We start from the raw sequence: 22,305 nt of genomic DNA, 5'->3' as shown, positions 1-22,305 counted from the left end.
CACTCAAAGGATGAACAAGGAAAAGCTGCCTCATCGAAGAGTGGAGAAGAGACTACATCCGGCGACTTTGTGAGGAAATCATACTTGGAAGCACTCTTCAAGTCTCTGGCTCTCAAGGAATCCACTAAAACATTTTTAACCCTTAGTCCTAAGAGTTATCTTATTGATGATTTGGGTGCTTCACATCACATGAGTAATAACTCGAATCTCCTGAACAATATTAAACCTACTAATGGGAATGTTATAATAGTGAATGGAGATAAAATACCAGTTCAACGGATTGGTAACCTAAAGCTGTTTAATAAAGACTCTAAGGCATTTTACATGCCTAAATTCACATCTAATCTCTTATCTGTAAAAAGGGCAACTAATGATCTCAATTGTTATTCAATATTTGGGCCTAATGATGTTTACTTTCAGGATATTGAGACTGGAAAACTAATTTGAGAAGGTGGATCAAGGGATGATCTTTATGTTCTTGAAGACATATCTCCTAAACCACCAAGCTTCTCTCATGTTTCTTGTTTAGGTGTTTCTTTTAATGTTATGTGGCATGCTAGATTAGGTCATCCTCATTCTAGAGCTCTTGAACTAATGATACCTAATGTTTCATTTGATCATTTCTAAGTGTGAAGCTTGTATTCTTGGCAAACATTGTAAGGCTGTTTTCTCTAAGTCCACAACCTTTTATGAAAAATAATTTGATTTAGTTCATTCTGATGTGTGGACATCTCCATGTGTGTCTAGGGACAGTAACAAGTATTTTGTGACCTTTATTGATGAAAAATCTAAATATACTTGGGTTACTTTACTTCCCTCTAAAGATCGCGTGTTTGATGCCTTCAAACATTTTCAAAATTATGTTACTAATCAGTTTAATGCTAAGATCAAAGTTTTTAGAACAGATAATGGTGGAGAGTATACAAGCAATTGTTTTAAAGAACATCTAGCAAAGCATGGCATCATTCATCAAACAAGTTGCCCATATACTCCTCAACAAAATGGATTTGCTAAAAGAAAGAATCGACACTTGATGGAAGTCGCAAGATCAATGATGTGTCATGCCAATGTACCCAAGAAATATTGGGGAGATGCAGTCTTGACTGCCTGTTATCTTATCAATCGCATTCCAACAAAGATTTTGGAAGATAAACCACCATTTGAGGTATTAAACAATTTTAAATCATCCATAAGTCATTTAAAGGTATTTGGGTATGTTTGTTTTGTTTTAGTACCAGGAGAATTGAGGAACAAACTTGAAGCCAAAAGCACAAGATGTGTATTTCTTGGCTACTCAATCACACAAAAAAGATATAAGTGCTTTGATCCTACAAGCAATCGCATATTTGTGTCTCGGGATGTCAAGTTTATTGAAGAACAAGGATACTTTGAGAAGAGAAATTGGAATGATCTAAAGGATCTTGCAACTCCTACTGATCGATCCGCGAGTCTCAGGTTCTTACTTGATCATCTTGGAATCTCACCACATCAACATCAAACCGTGTCCCATGATACTACACCTGACTCAACTGGGGACGCAATAACTCCATCCCTACCAGTAGCTCCGACTGAGGTTCTGGTTCCGGCGTCCAAGGGGGAGATTGATGTGATACAGGAAGAAAACAGAGCTCAAAACAGAGCTCAAATTCCAACTGATGAAACTGAACAAACTAGTGTTCAAAACAGAGTCCAAAACAGAGCTCAAAATGAGGACACAACTCTAGAACCCTTGGAGCAGACGTCATCACATCATGATCCGACACCACCACCAGTAAGGAGAAGTACCGGGATCAAGTACCCGTCAAAGCGATTATACTACAACAATCAAGCTATTGCTCATCCGATTCAAGCAGTGTGCTCTCTGGCCTTACTACCAGCTGATCATCAAGCGTTTCTTGGTAAGATAGATGAACAAGATATACCGAAGACATATGAAGAAGCCAAGGAGAGCAAAGAGTGGTTGAATGTTGTTGATGATGAAGTAGGAGCCATGAAACGTAATCACACATGGGACGAGTCTGATCTTCCACCTGGAAAGAAAGCAGTAAGCTCAAAGTGGGTATTCACAATCAAATACTTGAGCAATGGAGATATTGAACGCTATAAAGCTTGACTTGTGACGCGTGATTTTATACAAATCTATGGAGAAGACTACAAGGAAACGTTTTCGCCAGTAGCAAAACTTCAAACAGTAAGGGTAGTTCTCTCACTTGCTACTAATATCTCCTGGGAGTTGTGGCAGATGGATGTCAAAAACGCTTTATTACAAGGGGAATTAAAAGAAGAAGTGTATATGACTCCACCACCTAGACTAGAAGACACGATCACTCCTGGGAAGGTGTTGCGTCTAAGAAAAGCTATATATGGGTTAAAGCAATCCCCAAGAGCTTGGTACCACAAGTTGAGCACTACCCTCATAAGTCATGGCTTTAAGAGGTCTCACTCGGACACTACTCTATTCACACTTAAGAGCACCAAAGGTATAGTGGTTGTCCTTATATATGTTGATGATTTAATCATCTCAGGGGACAACCAAGAAGGTATTAAAGAGGTTAAAGCTCATCTAAATTCGGTTTTTGATATAAAAAATCTTGGAGAACTCAAGTACTTCCTTGGGATTGAAGTTTGCCGATCTCAGGAGGGTTTATTTCTGTCTCAAAGGAAGTACACTCTTGATTTACTATGTGAAACAGGGAAGCTATGAGCAAAATCAGTGGATACACCACTTCCAGATGGTTACCAAGTTGAACGAGAGGGGGAGAGAAAGGATCCACCATATAAGAATCCTTCTCACTATCGTCGACTTGTAGGTAAACTAATATAATTGACTCTTACTAGACCTGATATTTGTTATGCTATGAATTAGGTAAGCCAATATATGAAAGCTCCTACAACATATCACTGGAGCATCTTGGAAAGGATTCTTCACTATCTTAAAGGAAGCCCTGGACAAGGCATTTGGATGGGAAAGAACTCTAACACCGATCTTGTGGGATATTGCGATGCTGATTGGGGTGGTGATAAGACAGATAGGAGATCTATAACGGGATACTGCACATTCATAGGAGGAAATCTTGTTGCATGGAAGTCAAAGAAGCAAAAGGTTGTGTCTATGTCAAATGCATAATCAGAATATCGAGCAATGAGGAAGCTCACAACCGAACTTACATGGCTCAAGGCAATACTTGAAGATCTAGGCGTCAAAACAACCACACCTATTCCTATGCATTGTGACAATCAAGCAGCCATCCACATTGCAACCAACTCAGTGTTTCATGAAAGAACCAAACACATCGAATTGGACTGTCACAAAGTTCGGGAGAAGATTGAAGAAGGTGTCACTCTTCCATATTTTACACCAAGTATAGATCAACTTGCAGACATTTTTACCAAGGCTGCAAGTAGTCAGGTTTGTGCTCATATCCACAACAAACTTGGCCTTGTTGACTTGACACACCCTTGATCTCAAATTCCTCTAAGCCGTGGTTATTACACTCTTTTTCCCTCAATCTAGTTTTGTCCCATGAGGTTTTCTAGATTGAATTTTTTAACGAGGTGCACTCCAAGTTTAGCCATTTCACTCGGCTAAATTTGAGGGGGAGTATTGATCAAGGGAGATATGAGATCAAGTCTGTCCGTACAAGCGTCCATACAAGTGTCTGATCAATAATGATAAGTGGGCTGTGGTCCAAGTTGCAGAACGATCAACAGAGGCCTTAGGAGAATTGAGATTGATAAGAAGAAGAATCTAGAAGAGGTAGAAGTCACATGTGACTCTTGGTGGACGAGCCCAGCGAAGTCAAACCAAGATCACCGGTCATTTTCATCCTAGGAGATTCCCTGTGAAGACCTTCTTATATCACTATCTCCATTAATTCTGCACTAACGGCTATATGCCTATTGTCTTTCTATATCAACTCTTGTAACACACATTTGAGATAATCTAATTGAAGTTTGTTGGTTTATTCTATTTTTTCTATCAAGTAACTCTCTATTATTCTGAAATTCTAACAAAACAGCACTGTATAAAATATTTTGTAGAGGGCAGGTGAAATAGTCAGTCATAGAGGAGGACTCTATAAAATATTCACCTGTTTGAGCACCATTTCTTTCTCTTCCCGCATTATCTTATCATGTCACAATATAATAACCACAAGATGTTTGAGAATCACAATAATATCTTTCAATAAGTAGTAGGAGAAAGAAGTAATATATATATATATATATATATATTATGTTTTGATCTCCTATAAATTTGTGTTATTAAACCTTTTTTTAATCACAGTGACGTCCAAGGCTTCCTTTAGTTGGGATTGCAGCAATTGCACCTCAGTGAAAGTCAAACCGTCAAAATTGTTACTAGTCATTCTCCTAGGAGTGAATAAAAAGGAAAGCTAATATGAACATCGATCCGTGGAAACAAGAAATGAGACAAGTTAATGTATATTTACCTGGTCAAAAGCCGTAATCTCTTGAGTTTGCTCTCCAAAGACTAGGTGTAAAAACAATGATGTGAGTACAAAAAAAACAGAGAAAAATCTAAAAGGTTCATAACTTTGAAAGGATATATGTGTATATGTAAACGAACCAGTGATTCATCTTCTTTTTATGTAGACATTGTTCATATCTGGAAAGAGATCAAAATGCAGGAAATAAGTAATTCAACACAAGAAAACCCTAGAAAAGAGAACCGTTGTTCTTCAAAATGTGTGTTATTGTGAGAGCTACCTGCTGCTGCTGGATGATCCGCAGAAATCGCAGAGCACTCTCACCTGTTGCTTCTTCACATCTCTTCTCCTCTTCTGCGGCTTCATCTTCTCTTCCACAGCCTAATGCAAGTGTCCTCTTTTGTGTGAGTAAAAAAAGCCTTATACTTTTCCATTGTGATACGGAGGAAATCGAATCTGTTTCTCAAGGATATATGCGGAGGTAAACATTGATAAATCTATACCTCTTTGCCTTGCCTTCCCATATTTTCCAGTCTTGGTCTCGTCATTTGTTCCATAACACCGATCAAAGCATGTCGTATCTGAAATTCAAGTCCGCACAGGTCCTAGTAGGAAGTCATACTCTCAATCTCTCTACCATTCATTCTCCTGTGAAGATGACCAAAGAAAATAAACCCACATATTTGAAAAAGCATAGAGTTTTAGTTTGCAGAGCATGATAAGATGTAAATATGCTGTAATGAGTAATTATTATTACTCGTTGAAAAGCCACAATCTCTCCAACTTGCTATGCAAGGGTTCAGATTTTCGTCTCTCGAATTCCCTCTCCCTTCTCAGCTGCAAAAACCAAGACCATGCATTTTTAAATACACAATCTCTGAGGCTTGAAGAAGAGAGAGTATAATAATACACGCACTTGTGCTTCCTCCTTCCGTCTTTTTTCTTCAGAGCTGTAGTTATTCATCAGTCAGGTTGATTTTAAGTGATATATAATTAAAAAAGCAAGATATCATAACGTAAGATTGTAAAAAAAGATCTCTCACAGAGTCTGAAAGATAAAAGGATTCAAGATATTACATGTTCTTAGAGGGAGCCGAAACCTCTCTCCCCGTACCCCACGAAACCCCTCTCCTTGTACCATCCTCTGCTTCCTTCTTCTGCAAGAATCATAGGGTTTGCGATTTATGTCAAGTAACTAAATGCAGGGGAAAGCTAATTAAGAAGCCTAGAAAAGAAAAAAGAAAAGAAAAAAAAAAACATTTTTACCTGTTTGAGCAGCGTATCATCTTCTTCTAGCTTTATCTTGTTCTGGAATATATAGTCATACAAGATAGGTTTTGAGAATTACTAACATTTTACAATAACAAAAGAAGGAAGTAAATTCATTCTTCACCTTGTTGTCCACCACAATGACCTTGACATCCTTTAGATGACTTTTAAGTGCTTCCAGCTCAGTGTAACTCACATCGTCATCTAAACCACTCATTCTCCTGAAAAATAATATATATATATATGAATGAAGAACATTCAAAGTTCATATGAAACCTGAATGAATCTGAAATGTAGTAAACGAGGCATATATACATACCTGAGCACGTTTCGTAATCTCATGACTTCTTTCCGCAGCTGCAAGCAGGGCCGGTCCAAGGAATTTAGAGGCCTAAAGCAATTTAAAACATTGTAAATAAAATATATTAATATTTTTTAGTTAATATAACAAATTTAACTAAACTATTTCTTATTTTATTTAGATAATTATTTAAAATATTATTTGATATATTTTTCAAAAAGAATTCTAACTTTTTTAGTTATTCCATATAACAAATAACACTAGAATCATAGAATTGAGAAAAATGCTATTTACATGTTTGAATGTGAAGAGGGAACTATAATTTATCATAATAATACTATATGATTACAACATTTACAATATTATTTGATAATGTAGCTTGCATTTATGTTAGCATTTACAATAACTAGCTTGCATTTATGTTATTATGTAGCAATAATAATACGTTATTTATCCTCTAAAGTGTTTTTTTTTTTGTGTGGCCTAAAGTGGCTGCTTTGCTCGTCTTATGGGTGGGCAAGCACTGGCTGCAAGCAACCAAGAACATAGATATGTAAAAGCATATATAAATAGGAAATTTCTGGGTTGATGTAATTCTTTGGTTTTCTTCAGGGTATTTTTGACATTTTCAACCTAGAAATTTCCTATTTATATATGTTTCTACATATCTTTTCTCTCTCTCACTTTGATCTCTAAGAATCTCTCATCGCTTCATCGTTTCATTGTCTCTCTCGTTCATCTCTCATCGCTTCATCGTTTTGGTAAGTTCTCTCTAATAGCTTTGATCTCTCTAACAGCTCCGATCATCTCAGATTGATTTGGTTGGTGTCCGATCATCGTTTTGGTAAGTTCTCTCTGTGTTTAGACATGGGTTTGTGTTTATTTACATCCATCTGTGACAATTTTGTTCTTTGATATACTTAATTTTTGATTCTGCATCTGCTTCCTTTGATTTCAGCTGGGTTTGTCCAAATTTGTTTTGTTCTCTCTTTGAGTTGAGAATTATGATTTAGGTGATACTGCTTTAGAGTTTGAAATGAGTTCATGTTTGAATGATTAGAAGTTTTTTAGGTCTAGAGCTTGTAGTTGTTGATGCAAACCACATGTTTGATGAGTCTAGAGCTTGTAGTTGTTGATGCATACCACATGTTTGATGAAATGCTTCAATGAACTTGGCTGGATCTTGTGAATGTTTTGAATTTGGCTTGATCTTGTGAATGTTTTTAGACATGGGTTTGTGTTTATTTACATCCCTCTGTGACAATTTTGTTCTTTGCTATACTTAATTTTTGATTCTGCATCTGCTTCCTTTGATTTCAGCTGGGTTTGTCCAAATTTGTTTTGTTCTCTCTTTGAGTTGAGAATTATGATTTAGGTGATACTGCTTTAGAGTTTGAAATGAGTTCATGTTTGAATGATTAGAAGTGTTTTAGGTCTAGAGCTTGTAGTTGTTGATGCAAACCACATGTTTGATGAGTCTAGAGCTTGTAGTTGTTGATGCAGACCACATGTTTGATGAAATGCTTCAATGAACTTGGCTGGATCTTGTGAATGTTTTGAATTTGGCTTGATCTTGTGAATGTTTTTAGACATGGGTTTGTGTTTATTTACATCCCTCTGTGACAATTTTGTTCTTTGCTATACTTAATTTTTGATTCTGCATCTGCTTCCTTTGATTTCAGCTGGGTTTGTCCAAATTTGTTTTGTTCTCTCTTTGAGTTGAGAATTATGATTTAGGTGATACTGCTTTAGAGTTTGAAATGAGTTCATGTTTGAATGATTAGAAGTGTTTTAGGTCTAGAGCTTGTAGTTGTTGATGCAAACCACATGTTTGATGAGTCTAGAGCTTGTAGTTGTTGATGCATACCACATGTTTGATGAAATGCTTCAATGAACTTGGCTGGATCTTGTGAATGTTTTGAATTTGGCTTGATCTTGTGAATGTTTTTAGACATGGGTTTGTGTTTATTTACATCCCTCTATGACAATTTTGTTCTTTGCTATACTTAATTTTTGATTATGCATCTGCTTCCTTTGATTTCNTCTCTCGTTCATCTCTCATCGCTTCATCGTTTTGGTAAGTTCTCTCTAATAGCTTTGATCTCTCTAACAGCTCCGATCATCTCAGATTGATTTGGTTGGTGTCCGATCATCGTTTTGGTAAGTTCTCTCTGTGTTTAGACATGGGTTTGTGTTTATTTACATCCATCTGTGACAATTTTGTTCTTTGATATACTTAATTTTTGATTCTGCATCTGCTTCCTTTGATTTCAGCTGGGTTTGTCCAAATTTGTTTTGTTCTCTCTTTGAGTTGAGAATTATGATTTAGGTGATACTGCTTTAGAGTTTGAAATGAGTTCATGTTTGAATGATTAGAAGTTTTTTAGGTCTAGAGCTTGTAGTTGTTGATGCAAACCACATGTTTGATGAGTCTAGAGCTTGTAGTTGTTGATGCATACCACATGTTTGATGAAATGCTTCAATGAACTTGGCTGGATCTTGTGAATGTTTTGAATTTGGCTTGATCTTGTGAATGTTTTTAGACATGGGTTTGTGTTTATTTACATCCCTCTATGACAATTTTGTTCTTTGCTATACTTAATTTTTGATTATGCATCTGCTTCCTTTGATTTCAGTTGGGTTTGTCCAAATTTGTTTTGTTCTCTCTTTGAGTTGAGAATTATGATTTAGGTGATATTGCTTTAGAGTTTGAAATGAGTTCATGTTTGAATGATTAGAAGTGTTTTAGGTCTAGAGCTTGTAGTTGTTGATGCAAACCAAATGTTTGATGAGTCTAGAGCTTGTAGTTGTTGATGCAGACCACATGTTTGATGAAAATGCTTCAATGAACTTGGCTGGATCTTGTGAATGTTTTGAATTTGGCTTGATCTTGTGAATGATTTTAGACATGGGTTTGTGTTTATTTACATCCCTCTGTGACAATTTTGTTCTTTGATATACTTAATTTTTGATTCTGCATCTGCTTCCTTTGATTTAAGTTGGGTTTGTCCAAATTTGTTTTGTTCTCTCTTTGAGTTGAGAATTATGATTTAGGTGATACTGCTTTAGAGTTTGAAATGAGTTCATGTTTGAATGATTAGAAGTGTTTTAGGTCTAGAGCTTGTAGTTGTTGATGCAAACCACATGTTTGATGAGTCTAGAGCTTGTAGTTGTTGATGCAGACCAGATGAAATGCGTCATTGAATTTGGCTTGATTTTGTGAATGTTTTGAATTTGGCTTGATCTTGTGAATGTTTTTAGACATGGGTTTGTGTTTATTTACATCCCTCTGTGACAATTTTGTTCTTTGATATACTTAATTTTTGATTCTGCATCTGCTTCCTTTGATTTCAGCTGGGTTTGTCCAAATTTGTTTTGTTCTCTCTTTGAGTTGAGAATTATGATTTAGGTGATACTGCTTTAGAGTTTGAAATGAGTTCATGTTTGAATGATTAGAAGTGTTTTAGGTCTAGAGCTTGTAGTTGTTGATGCAAACCACATGTTTGATGAGTCTAGAGCTTGTAGTTGTTGATGCAGACCAGATGAAATGCTTCAATGAATTTGGCTTGATTTTGTGAATGTTTTGAATTTGGCTTGATCTTGTGAATGTTTTTAGACATGGGTTTGTGTTTATTTACATCCCTCTGTGACAATTTTGTTCTTTGATATACTTAATTTTTGATTCTACATCTGCTTCCTTTGATTTCAGCTGGGTTTGTTCAAATTTGTTTTGTTCTCTCTTTGAGTTGAGAATTATGATTTAGGTGATACTGCTTTAGAGTTTGAAATGAGTTCATGTTTGAATGATTAGAAGTGTTTTAGGTCTAGAGCTTGTAGTTGTTGATGCAAACCACATGTTTGATGAGTCTAGAGCTTGTAGTTGTTGATGCAGACAAAATGAAATGCTTCAATGAATTTGGCTTGATCTTGTGAATATTTTTAGACATGGGTTTGTATTTATTTACATCCTTCTGTGACAATTTTGTTCTTTGATATACTTAATTTTTGATTTTGCATCTGCTTCCTTTGATTTCAGCTGGTGGGTTTGAATAAATTAGAAGTATTTGTACTGCTATTACTAGTTTATGTAGTGAATACATCAGTGAGTTGAGTACCACAGCCGTCTAAAAATAGTTCTTGGGATAAATTTATATAGGTCACAATAGTATGGACGTTGGGTTTGATTTCGCGGTTGCACCTGCTTCCACCATTGTTCACCGTGAAAATTGGGTGCCATGTGATAGTTGTGGGACATGGCGACTACTGCCCCTTGGCCTGAATACTGAGAAGCTGCCTGATAAGTGGCTGTGTAGCATGCAAACGTGGCTGTAAGTATCTAGTTATTCCATTTAACCTCGCTTTTTAATATATCTCCTATTCAAGGTTTGTATCCTGTGCTCTTTTCTTGATTCAAGCACTAATCCTTTTTAGTCGCTATCATGGTTAGTTTGAAATAAGTTTCATAGTTGTTTATAGTTGAAGTCTTTTTAATCGTGTTAGGTCTTGTTCCCTAGAACAACTGGGTCAAGCAGTAAAGATGTAAAATTGTTTTGACAAGGCTTCTACTTACTTTCTGGATTTGGTCATTCAACCTTGTGCAGAACCTTCAGGTTCTCATATTATCACATCTTCTTACCATCCTTCCTAAACTTCTCCTGTAGGCCTGGAATGAACCACTGTGGTGTCAGCCAGGAAGAGATAACAAAGGCTATTATACCCTTTCATGCTAGTGAGGCTCATGGTCCTGAAAATGGTGTCAAACTCCTCTCTGGTGCTAGTAATGCTGGTAAAAGCTACCAACCATTAACTTCTGGTTCATTGCCAAATCCAGTTGAAAAGAAGTCTAACATGAAAGACTTTTCTCAAGGACTTCCAAGCAATATCTTGGTTGATGCTGCAACACCTATGAAAAGTAGCCCACATGTTCTTAAAATAAAAAAAACTTGAAGCTGTCAGGAGAAACGCCTAATGCTACTCAGATATCCACTGACTTTGGTGTGTCGCATGATTTTGTTCAGGATAAGGTTGACCAGAGTTCGCAGAGCACTCTCACCTGATACTTCTTCACATCTCTTCGCCTCCTCTGCGACATTTATTAATTTACATCTCTGTTACTATAGTTTGGAAAGTTTCGATTTTGTCTGAAGTGTATCTTCTCTGGTTTGCTGAAACAAATACAATTGGAGACCTGAATTGAAGACTTAATCCTGAGAAGATTCCTTAAAGTTGAGTTTTTTTTTTTTTTGTTTTTTTAAACAAAACAAGAAGTCTTGATAGGCCATATAATGTGAGTGGTGAAAGAATATTAAAATGTCTACATCTATAGACTGATTCCTAATCTTCTTTGGAACCTGTTGTGGTGCGTCTCATACGGACACAAAGTCTTTTTTGATCAAAAAAAGTTGAAAACTTTAAAGGCGATAATGCCATCACTTTGGTCTAACGAGTCCGATGGGTTACGAGAACATCTTGTGGACGTTGTTGTGTCGTCCGGTTCAGAAGAACCAAAGATTCGTGTACATGATCTGACCCGAGTCGCCGATGATGGATCTCGGATCTTGAAAGGAGTCAGTATTGATATACCGAAAGGTATGATCGTTGGTGTGATTGGACCTAGTGGAAGTGGGAAGTCAACTTTTTTGAGATCTCTGAATCGTCTTTGGGAACCGCCGGAGTCAACTGTTTTCTTGGATGGTGAAGACATAACCAAGGTTGATGTTATCACTCTTCGTCGTAGAGTTGGAATGCTTTTCCAGCTTCCTGTTCTCTTTCAAGGTAATATCAAGATTTTGGAATTAGATTAGTTTAATAGTTTCCGTAGGTTTTTGTTGATGTCTGGTTTGGTGGTCACAGGGACTGTTGCAGATAATGTGAGATATGGTCCGAATTTGAGAGGGGAGAAGCTAAATGACGAAGAGGTTTATAAGCTGTTAAGTCTTGCTGATCTTGATGCTTCTTTTGCTAAGAAGACTGGTGCAGAGTTATCTGTGGGTCAAGCTCAACGAGTAGCACTTGCTAGGACTCTAGCCAATGAGCCTGAGGTGTTGTTGTTGGATGAACCAACAAGCGCTCTGGATCCGATATCGACAGAGAACATTGAGGATGTTATAGTGAGACTGAAGAAGCAGAGAGGGATTACGACTGTGATGGTTTCTCATAGTATCAAGCAGATTCAGAAAGTTGCTGATGTCGTTTGCCTTGTTGTTGATGGTGAGATTGTTGAAGTTCTTAAACCGAGTGAGCTTTCGCACGCTAAGCATCCAATGGCTCAGAAGTTTCTTCAACTCAGTAACTGAGACCAATTTCTAATTGTCCTGCAAGTCATTTGCTACTTTTATTTTTCTTGAATGTGTTAATAATCTCTTTTGAGAGAGGACAAATGCTGTCTGAATGTAACAACACCTTTTCTGGTTTATGTCTTTTTATCTTTTCTTTAGTAAATGAAAGCATATATATATCTATGAACAGCAAACCTATCAAAAGAATTGAGTTGAGAAGCAAATTGAAAAACTTGATTCGGTGAGATCTGCATCAGCCGAGCTTAACAGGAACAACAGCAGGATCTTTAGGTGAAGAAGGATCAAGTTGGATGATCTCCTTTCTTCCTTCTCCTCCATTCTCAGTTCTCTCTTTAACCGCTTTTGTAACAGCACCAAACGCGTTTGAAAACCACGAAGCTCCACTTGACACATAAGGGTTCGCCATTAAAGCTGTTCTTGCGCTGATAGCAGTCTCTTCAGCAGCTGCTAAAGCAGATTTCGTAATCTCCCTCACTTGATAACGCTCGTCGATATCTCTCAACTTCTCATTCACCACAGTTGTTCCTATGCTTAGCTTCTCACTCAGACCCATCTTATCGTCAAGCGAGGCAATGGTAGCTGAAGCGTTTGAGATCAAATTGTGTCTGTCGTCAAATGCTTTAGCTTTCTCCATCGCATCTTTTCCAAGAGCATAACCCCTTCCAACCATGATGTTCACAACATCTTCAGCTTTCTTGACAGAGAAACCGTTAAACGAATGTTCCTGCTACAAAGCAGAAGACAAGATTAATAAAACTCGTAGAGTAACCAATCAATAAAAAGCAAAAGAGTTAGTTGTCTACCGATTCAAGTGCAAGGGCTTCAGGTGGCAGCTCGTAGTTGACAGCAGGAGTAATACTAACACGATGATCTGCAATGACAGCTCCCTGGAGGACATATATTTAGCTGTAAGACACATTACTATACCCCCTCCAGAATGATGCATAAGGGCAAAAGCAAAAGTATAATAAGAAAATACCGTTAAGAGCATTGCAGTTTCTGCACCTTGTGGATCCTTAAAAGTAACATAAGCAACCTGAGATTCTTGTGTCTCACTGTGTGATTTAAAGAAAACATTAGATGTTAGCAAAGAGTCATCTTTTTAAAAAAACAATGAGATAAAGAACAAGATGTTTACAAAACCTTCGGATCTCGACGTATTGAATGTCACCAGAGAAAGAAAAGAACTCTTTGATATCTTTCTTAGAAACAACAAGTGAAACATTACTAATCTTGACAGTTTTCACCTGCACCAACCAAACAACAAAGAGTACCAAGAAAAACGAAATCAATTAAACAAAGCCTTTTGTGGCAATGGCAACACAGTGAAGAAATGTTGTTAGGTGTTCTTACACCGGAGACAGTTGAGTGTGAATCCATCAGAATGTTGTGATGAGTTTGATCCGAATCAATGAAAGCATCCTGTAATGTAAAGTGAGATCAATATACTTTCCAATTAACATCTGGGGAATAGGATCTGGAAAAAGTGTAGAGATTTCAAAAAGTTTAACTTTTTCCTTTTTTGTTGGTTCATAACACCAACACAACACACAGTAAAGAGAGAGATCTAAGACTTCATCATATAATCAAAATCACAAAATCTTAGCAAGATATCTATAGTTCTCAGTAGCAAACGCAATGAAACTCCCATTTAGATCTCAAATCAACGAAGAAGAAGAAGAAAAAGGTCAAACGCAAAGACGAATCTAAGAACACACAAAGATGGAATCGAGACTGCTTACCGTAACCGACATTGTCTAAAATGAGAGATTCTCTGAAGAAATCGTAATAGAGAATTAGGGATTTTTTCAATATTCAAAGTCCCTTTTGAGTCTCTCCACAGTGACACAATTATTTATTACGTTTTTTTTTTTTTTTTTTTGGTTCTCTTTATTAAAACTGCACAACCTCAAAATCAAAGATTTGTCATGTGAACAAAGTTTTGAAAATGTGATGACTATTTTTTATGGTCTTGTGAACAAAAACAAAAAAGGAAGAAGAGTACAAAAAGTGTATTTTGGCTATTTTGTCTTTGTGATCAAATTGATCCATGAGGTCTCTCTTTCTTTTGTACATATATGTATCCCTACACCCACAACAAAATCGCTTCATCTGAATCATATTAAGGGACCATGTGTATGTATGATTGAGATCACTGAGATATGATCCCAAACAAAAGTTGTAAATTGGATTGGACGGTTCAAACTTCATCTGCTGATGAGATGTTTCTTCACTCCAAGTTGTGTTTTCTTTCTTCTCTTTCAAGTAAGGGCGGGACTAATCATTGTGTAGATGGGATGAGTTTCTTCTTCGGCATCTATTAATGTACCAAGTTGCATGTTTCCTTAGTCCCATGCCTATGAGCACTTTGAGGCTTGTGAGCATTATATATGTTATGATAAATAAGATGACCATCCACAGCATTCTCCATGGGAGAGGACTGTACGGCAAGTGTGCTGCGTATACTGGAGTCAGTACCCGAATCACCTGAGGGCCATATACACTCAAATCATTCCACGCTTCTTCTTTTTACTTGTCAGAATGTGTATTTATGTCAAAGGGAAAGAGGAATATACCACACAAGCGGGTGCAAGGGGAACGAAGGTGAGATTTGTCTTTCTATCTTCCGGGCGAATATTTAGAGTCTGACAAACAAGAAAAGGATAAGTGGGATGGAAGAAACAAAACACCCAACGCAGCAATGGAACTTTATAGAATCTCTATCATCCATACCTGCTCGCATAGAGCTTGAAGAAACTCCGAGTACGCTATAGGTTTGATGTCATTGAACTTAGCAAGAAACGAATGCTTGATGATGTCTATCATCATCTCACAAAAGAAGACCGTCGTAGCATTCTGCAGAAGTCCAAGTTAATTTAAAACTACCAGAAACTATGTACAAAATATTAAAACTACCAGAAACTATGTACACTTACGTAGATAAAGTTTCCAAACCATGGACCTTCAGATTCAAGAATATTTTGAGCCAAAACAGACACCAAGAAGGCTGCTATGTGGAATCTCTCTATTGAATCTGGTAGAGAAATTGCAAGGGAAATCAGAACATACCAATCAGAAACCAAAGGTAATAGCTGCAATTACAGTCACAATCAGACCCCATCTTGAAAGGTGATTCAAAAATTATAAGAATCAAGACAACAGGAGACCTAGTATTCAAGACACAAAATTCTACAAAGAGGATGGAGTAAAAGCTTTACCCGCATATACTAGACCATGAATGTTGTCCTTGCTGAAACGCTTAAAGACACTGCTTTTGATCTCAGCAAAGTTATTTGACACCAGGAGAGCCAACAAGGCATTGTTGTGAGCAACAATACACGTTGACAACGTAATTGCCTGAGCTAATAAAACGAATGAATGGAGAAGTGAACACAGTTAAGGAGACAACAGAAATAAAGATTTGGAAGTAGCTAACAGAAATTAAAATAGCAATCACATTGTAAGGATATTTGAGGCAGCCATAGTTAATGCTAGGTCAGAAACAAATCTCCAAGTCGAAAATCTCAGTTTCTCAGGAGTGGAAATCGCCACTCCCTTTGCAGAACTAAATAGGGCCCCAAATACATCTCCACAGAAACTTTGACAAAGTCTATCAAATATCTGAAACACAGTTTTTTTATGTCAATACCAGTTGGTTTAGTAGAAGTTAAAAACTGTACAGAAAAGTGTGCAGTGAAAGCAAATATTACCAACTAAATCATGTTAGAGATACAAGGAAGAAAAGTGAAATGAACAAGAAAATTTAGAGCAGGAAACACAATCTAAAAGGGAGTTTGTTTACATTACCTCTAAGATATTATAAACCACATATAGTTTTATAGTACTTTGACCACGAATCATGTGGTAAATAAGGCTGATATCTGCGGAAAAAAAAAAAGAGTCAAGATAAGCAAAAAAAAAACAGAAACACATAAGAGAACCGTTTGAACACCATTTTCTCATCACTTTGATGAGATTAAAAGAAAAATCCATTCTTTCAAAAGAAGCGCTGAGCTTATCCATCTAACAATTAACAGATTAAGTAATGCCCTTTGTACCACTTCAGATGTTTTCATAGATTAAACATTAATATTTTACAAGCTTAAGCAAGTGAAGACATTTGTATTGCACCTGTTCTCCCGAGAAGAATGGTACCAGAAGCCAAAACTAGAAAACAAGCAAAATCAGACAGCTCCGATGACGAGGGCCTCCTGAACTGCCTGCCACGAATATTATTAAGTTTCTCACAATGGAAATAGCAGAATCATGTATGATCAAGGGCCAAGGCACTCTAAAGATGCACAATGAGGTGATCAATATTAAGTGTGTTAATGTCAACGAAGAATCTAAAAAGGACTCACCTTTTCTTAAAAGCATCCCAGAATATCAGCAGGACTCGTATTGGCATGACTGTCAACAATGACAGAAATGAGTTGACGCAGACAAAAAAGCCAGTATCTATAAGCTGCATTAAAATTCTTTACAATGTGAAAAACCTCTGTGTAAATCCCAAAAACAGAAGCATACATATACATATACACTGAACTCTAATTAAAGTATCCCCCTTCACAACTACATAACAGGTGGATTTCCATTGTCACTCATACAAACTTATCAACAGAGTTACACAACCAACACACCTAGCTAAACTAAGAATGTTCATTCAGTAAGTGAAGGGAACAGCCAGTTTTACCACTTCACATCGCCAAGGCAAGCGAAAGATCGTATCATATATCCTTTCTCGTTCGATATCATTCCCAGGAGTCGTTGTACTCCGCAATGAGATCCCACCATAAATCTCCTCCACAAAGTAAGCCATAGGTGACCTCGTCTCAGCAGAAAGATCTAATGACAACCAGATAGTAAACATTATCACACAGAAAATTATACAAAAAGTTAAAGAGAGAAATATACAAAAAGTTAGGAACTTTACAATCAGGATCATCCGCCACAAGCTGTTTCCAATCCAAAGAAGCTTCAGTATCTAACCTCCTCACAACATTCCCATTAATCTCACTTCTTGGAAACTGATGCTGCACTTCTTGAAACGGTAAATTCTCAGAAGAAGAGCTAAGCTCCGCACTAGTCTCCTCCATATATAACTTACTCATAGTATCACTCCATCGTTCATCGTTACTCCCATCAATACTCCCATTAACATTCCTCTGTCTCAACTCACCAAAATTGAACCCATTGTGATGTACAGTTTGCCCATCTAATAGCGTCACAACACAGCCACCACCACTACTACCACTACCACCACCACCATAGTAACTCAATCTGTTTTCAAACATCGTTGTAGTCTCGCCAAAATCATTACTTGAACCTTCCACGATCGTTGTTGTATGAGAATCTCCATTCTCTGGAATAGTCTCGACTTTGTTCTTCTTCTTCTTCGTCTTCTTCTTCGATCTCTTTCGTTTTGGTGATTCAACAGCTTCGTTTTGGGTAATCGGATCTGAGCTAGATCGGCGAATTGATGATTGAAGTGTAACATCATCATCACCACCATTCTCAAAGGAGCTGCTTTGGCTGAGAATCTCAAATGACAGGTTCCTCTTGGAGGATCTAATCGTCATTTTGGATTACACAAGGATGAAGAACAATGAAGAAACGAAGCTAAAACATCAAAAAAAGTAACCTAAAAAGACACAAAATTTTGGATTTTTACGAAACCGAAAAAAAACCATAGAGACAGAGGAAGAAAAGGAAGGTGATTGTCGAGACACAAAACGCTGTTTTCCAAAACGGCGTTTAGATGATTGACATGCGTCGTAACACGATTAAGAGACTCTGACAAAGCAGGCCAATTATATTCTGACATGTGTTGATTTTAACCGCTTAAACAATGACCCAAAAAAATCGAGTTTCAATTATAAAATGTTACTTGTAAAGTCGTCTATTCATATATTTATTTGCCAAAAAAAAATAAGTCTCAACCATGTTTGTTTGTAGCAAGACGCCTTAAGCCTATAAGCATCTTTGAGCCTACTTCAAAAAGTTACATAACAAAAGGTTGAGGCTGATATGTTCAAAATCCAGCTCCTGGTTCATTGCAGCAATGCAGGTGGAGGAGCTATTCATTAGAAGCAAGTAAGCTCATTTGCTCAGTCATAATATCAAGATTCCTAGACCTTTCAGGAGTAAGCTGTCCATATTCAAAGTCATCTGATTTCTCCATCTCTTCTGATATCAACTCCAGCAGACGGCTCTTGTCTGATTCCATCTCCTCCAATGTATCGTCATCTTTCCCTTTCTTCAAACTGTTCTCCTGCTGCTTCTTTGTCTTCTTCTTTGAAGGGCTCAGCAACAAAAGCTTTTCCCATGCTCCATCATCGTATAGATCAGGTATGATCAATGGCACGTGGTTTTCATCTAGGCAGAACTTCATCATATCTGCGTTTCTCAAGAAATCATTCAGGTCTTTCGAGCTTGACTTCGATGTTCCGTTGTCTGATGGTGGCTGGTATGTAATTAAAGGAAGACCAGTTGAGTTTGAGTCTCCTTCATCAGTCACTTCTTCTACAATCGTTGCACCTTCCCCTGCCTTTCGCCACTGTTTTTCTCCTTTGGCTGAAGCAACTGGACTAATAGACTCGGATTCTTCATAACCATAACCAAAAACGAAAGCATCTCTTGCTGACTCTCTTCCATGCCTTGAACTCTGTCTTTTAAGTTTAACATCTTAGTATCTGTCATCTCCTGGTACTGCCTAACTTTGATCAACTCTTGCGCCAACACCTGCTTATCGCCTTTCAAAATATCAACTTCCTTCCACAATCCACTCTTCTCAGGCTTTCCCTGACCATCATCTGTTGTACTTTTGCTCTCCTGTTTGATATGTTCATTACTTTGAACATTCTTCCTCCTGATAACATTCTTCAGTAAATCCTTTTGACCTTTCACAAACCCGTCATTTGCAAACTCCCAACGATCTGCATCAACTTTTTTAAAACCCTGAAAAAACAAAAACCCAAGAATCAGTCTCCAATGAGCTAATCTCTTTACCCTAGTTCAACCAAATTGGACTACAAAGAGTCTTCAGACTCGTACTAGAACAAAAACATCTTTCATCATGCTTCTTATACCCAATTCATCATTTCATCATCTAACCACTAGATTGACACTCTCTACAAATCAGATTGCTCTACCAAAACCTATCCACATGTTACAGAAGCAGAGGATTAAACAAAAAAAAAAAAAAAAACCGAAACTTTGCTTAACACAACATCAAGTAATCATCACATCAGACTTGAAAAGAGCCCAATTGTGAAAAAAGATTGAAGAGTGAGAGGAGGAGAAGAAAGAGACTAACATAGATGTTGAGTTGACGGATAAAGCTAGAGAAATTGCTGTGTTTAAAGTACTTAGGCAAGAGTTGAACAGAGAAGACGGTCGTGTCCAAGATAACAAAACTGTTATCAGCACTTGTACTCCACGAGATTATAGAATCAGTAGAAGAATCATCAACCATCTCGTAACATTTTCTCAAGAACGGCGCAACTGAAGAAGACCCACCACCGCCACCGCCACCGTCGTCTGCCGCCGCCGATTTCACCATAATCTCAAGAGAAATCTCCAAACTTTAGATGAAATCTTGAATTTTGAATTCTGAAATTGAATCTGTTTTGTCGGGGAGAAAAAGGGATAAAGGAAGAGACTTTGGAATATGGGTACAGTAGGGGAAGACGATTGAAACTTGTGCGCTGGGCAAGGGATCGTCGTTTCACATCAGAAAGGAAATTTCAAAGAAAGAGAGAAAGAAGAAGAAGTCACAGTTTTTAGATATTTGTTTTTAAATCCAATAATCCAATAACATTTTAGTCTTTGGCCCTATCAAATATTTTTATTAAATATCCAAAATAAAACAAATATTTTTTAACAAATTATTTACACTTTTACATGGAAATAAAAATGTTTATAAACCAGTAAAAAATGTTAATTTGGTAGAAACATCAAAACAAATCCCAACTACTTGATGTCTAGTCATATATAAATTAGGATTAAATCTTGATGTTAATATTTCGTTTTCATCATTTAGGGACTGTAATCTTTTGTGGAAAAAATAACACTCTCCCAACTAGACATGCTAATAAAAAAAAAAGCTTTAAATTATATTTATAAAAATCAGAAAAATTAGCAAGAAATATCATTTGTTTTCTAAAGAAAAAAATAAAACTAAATAAATCTAGATTATTATATGTTAAAAATCAGAAAATTAGCAAGAAATATCATTTGTTTTTTTAAGAAAAAAATAAAAATAAATTAATCTAGATTATTATATGTTAAGATTTTTTTAATATGTTAAGATTTTTTTAACCTGATACAGTATGCTCGTTTTCCAATTAGGCTTCGGAAATAGGTAATGTTGGTCTGATTCGGTTTCAAAATTCATAAGAGAATATAGCTAAAAATAATTGAATTCGAACTTTGGTTTGGTTTGGTTCGGTTTAGAAGTCATGATTTTTGGTTCGGTTCATGTAAAAACTATGGTTCCAAACTTAAACCAAACCACATTTAGTTTGGTTTGTTAGATTTAACTTCTATTTTCAATATATTTTGCCATATTTCAGTATATTCGGTAAACTTTGGATCGGTTTAAAATTTGGTCTGGACTAAAAGTTAGAAATTCTGAAAGATGAAAAAAATGATAAACAGATTGTGTTATTAGGATTCAAATCTGTAAAATGCATATTGATCTCATTAAATATCATACTTAATGAATTTGGAATTTTATTTAATTAATATTTATATACTTAATTACTTCTTGCTACTACTAGTACTTAACTACTTACTGATTAGCTGAAAAAAAAAACTACTTACTGATTATTTTTTAGAAAGTTAAATCTCTCCCATACCGATTCACATACCTAGTCAACAAAAATTAAACTGCATATTATTCACCTAGTTGCATCACTCCGCAACATCTTCTAGCACTTTTTTTTTTTTTTGGTGTAATGTTAAAATTTTATACCAAACAAAAAAAGGATTTACATTGTACAATGGAATCCCAAAAAACAAATACCTAGCTCCTTACAGAGAGAGCAATGGAACATTTACTTTAGAAATAAGAGCTGTGCCACATTAAAGTGGCCTTACGATACAACCAAAATAATAGCCTAAGAGAGAGATTCCTGAAGCTTGATCCTCGGACGAGAAGGAAATGAGTCGATTACGCATCCTGCGATCAATGAGAGATTTAGTAGCGAAATCAACTAAACTGAATTTCTTATTCATGGTTGGATAGTCGTCGATATATAAGATCCAAAGATAAACTTTTTAGAGTGTTATATCACCAAAAATGATGTGTCAGACTTTCATACACACTTGTTAAGTATATATCTTAAACATGCTAACATCATCGGTTCAAGTTAACAAATAAAAAAGAAACTGAATGATTGGAAGTAAAATGCTCAGTTAAGAGTTGCAAGCTAATTATAGATAACGAAAGTGGCTTCACTATCACACTTTCAGATAAAACGTTGTGCTCGTAGTTTTCTTTGTCACGTATAAAATTCTAATACCATAAAAGTTCATGACGATAAAATGTAGAGACTCACTCAACAAACAAATATCCCTAAAATGATAAGGACGAATCTTTTTTTATCTATTTTGGACCAATTTTCAAAGTACCATTATGGGTGTTATAATTAAGAAAAACCAAACCCGTTACCGATATCTAAAAAATATTTTGTATCGATTTCACATTATAATCCGAGCGAATCTCTTAGGGGGTGTTATTGGATTGTGGTTTTTAAAGGAGTTTGATGTATTTAAGAATCAGGTGTTATTTAATTGGGTATTTTTAAAAATCCATTAAAATCTAGTGTTATTCAATATCTACTGGATTTTGTGTGATTTTGGATTTCAACGTACTTTGCTTCTAAAATATGAACAAACACAATACCACACTTTTCTCAATCATTTCATTTTCTTCTCCTCTCTTAAGATGGATCTCTAGCCTTTGACATATTATTGTTTGATTTTT

At 36.3% G+C, this 22,305-nt stretch overlaps 3 protein-coding genes and 1 pseudogene across 6 annotated transcripts; 1 reads left to right on the top strand and 3 right to left on the bottom strand.

Moving 5' to 3' along the window:
- On the top strand, nucleotides 6,678-12,445 carry LOC104787845 (ABC transporter I family member 17). Of its 3 annotated transcripts, XM_010513495.2 has the most exons (5): nucleotides 6,678-6,779; nucleotides 10,175-10,346; nucleotides 10,680-10,804; nucleotides 10,886-11,793; nucleotides 11,872-12,445. In XM_010513495.2, exons 4-5 carry the CDS (start codon nucleotides 11,442-11,444, stop codon nucleotides 12,312-12,314), a joined length of 795 nt encoding a protein of 264 aa, XP_010511797.2. In that variant the 5' UTR covers nucleotides 6,678-6,779; nucleotides 10,175-10,346; nucleotides 10,680-10,804; nucleotides 10,886-11,441; the 3' UTR covers nucleotides 12,315-12,445. The 3 variants fall into 3 exon arrangements, with proteins under 3 accessions (XP_010511797.2, XP_019101617.1, XP_010511796.2); XM_019246072.1 differs by lacking the exon at nucleotides 6,678-6,779 and adding an exon at nucleotides 8,062-8,095 and having other exon boundaries at nucleotides 10,680-11,793; XM_010513494.2 differs by lacking the exon at nucleotides 6,678-6,779 and adding an exon at nucleotides 8,092-8,178 and having other exon boundaries at nucleotides 10,680-11,793.
- On the bottom strand, nucleotides 12,367-14,202 carry LOC104787844 (binding partner of ACD11 1-like). 2 transcript variants are annotated; one of them, XM_010513490.2, is made up of 6 exons: nucleotides 14,060-14,202; nucleotides 13,671-13,739; nucleotides 13,461-13,564; nucleotides 13,297-13,372; nucleotides 13,121-13,204; nucleotides 12,367-13,044 (listed from the first exon to the last, which is right to left on the bottom strand). In XM_010513490.2, exons 1-6 carry the CDS (start codon nucleotides 14,069-14,071, stop codon nucleotides 12,550-12,552), a joined length of 840 nt encoding a protein of 279 aa, XP_010511792.1. In that variant the 5' UTR covers nucleotides 14,072-14,202; the 3' UTR covers nucleotides 12,367-12,549. The 2 variants fall into 2 exon arrangements, with proteins under 2 accessions (XP_010511792.1, XP_010511793.1); XM_010513491.2 differs by having other exon boundaries at nucleotides 12,367-13,041; nucleotides 14,060-14,201.
- LOC104787840 (protein POLLEN DEFECTIVE IN GUIDANCE 1) lies at nucleotides 14,231-18,064 on the bottom strand. The gene is made up of 11 exons (XM_010513488.2): nucleotides 17,251-18,064; nucleotides 17,011-17,162; nucleotides 16,679-16,782; nucleotides 16,449-16,537; nucleotides 16,125-16,198; nucleotides 15,788-15,938; nucleotides 15,536-15,703; nucleotides 15,254-15,351; nucleotides 15,051-15,173; nucleotides 14,894-14,962; nucleotides 14,231-14,804 (listed from the first exon to the last, which is right to left on the bottom strand). Exons 1-11 carry the CDS (start codon nucleotides 17,894-17,896, stop codon nucleotides 14,595-14,597), a joined length of 1,884 nt encoding a protein of 627 aa, XP_010511790.1. The 5' UTR covers nucleotides 17,897-18,064; the 3' UTR covers nucleotides 14,231-14,594.
- On the bottom strand, nucleotides 18,199-20,096 carry LOC104787839 (annotated as a pseudogene).

Source organism: Camelina sativa, chromosome 5, assembly GCF_000633955.1.
Source record: "Camelina sativa cultivar DH55 chromosome 5, Cs, whole genome shotgun sequence".
Taxonomy (NCBI): domain Eukaryota; kingdom Viridiplantae; phylum Streptophyta; class Magnoliopsida; order Brassicales; family Brassicaceae; genus Camelina; species Camelina sativa.
The sequence above is the reverse complement of the archived record's forward strand: the minus strand, read 5'-3'. Positions and strand labels throughout refer to the sequence as shown.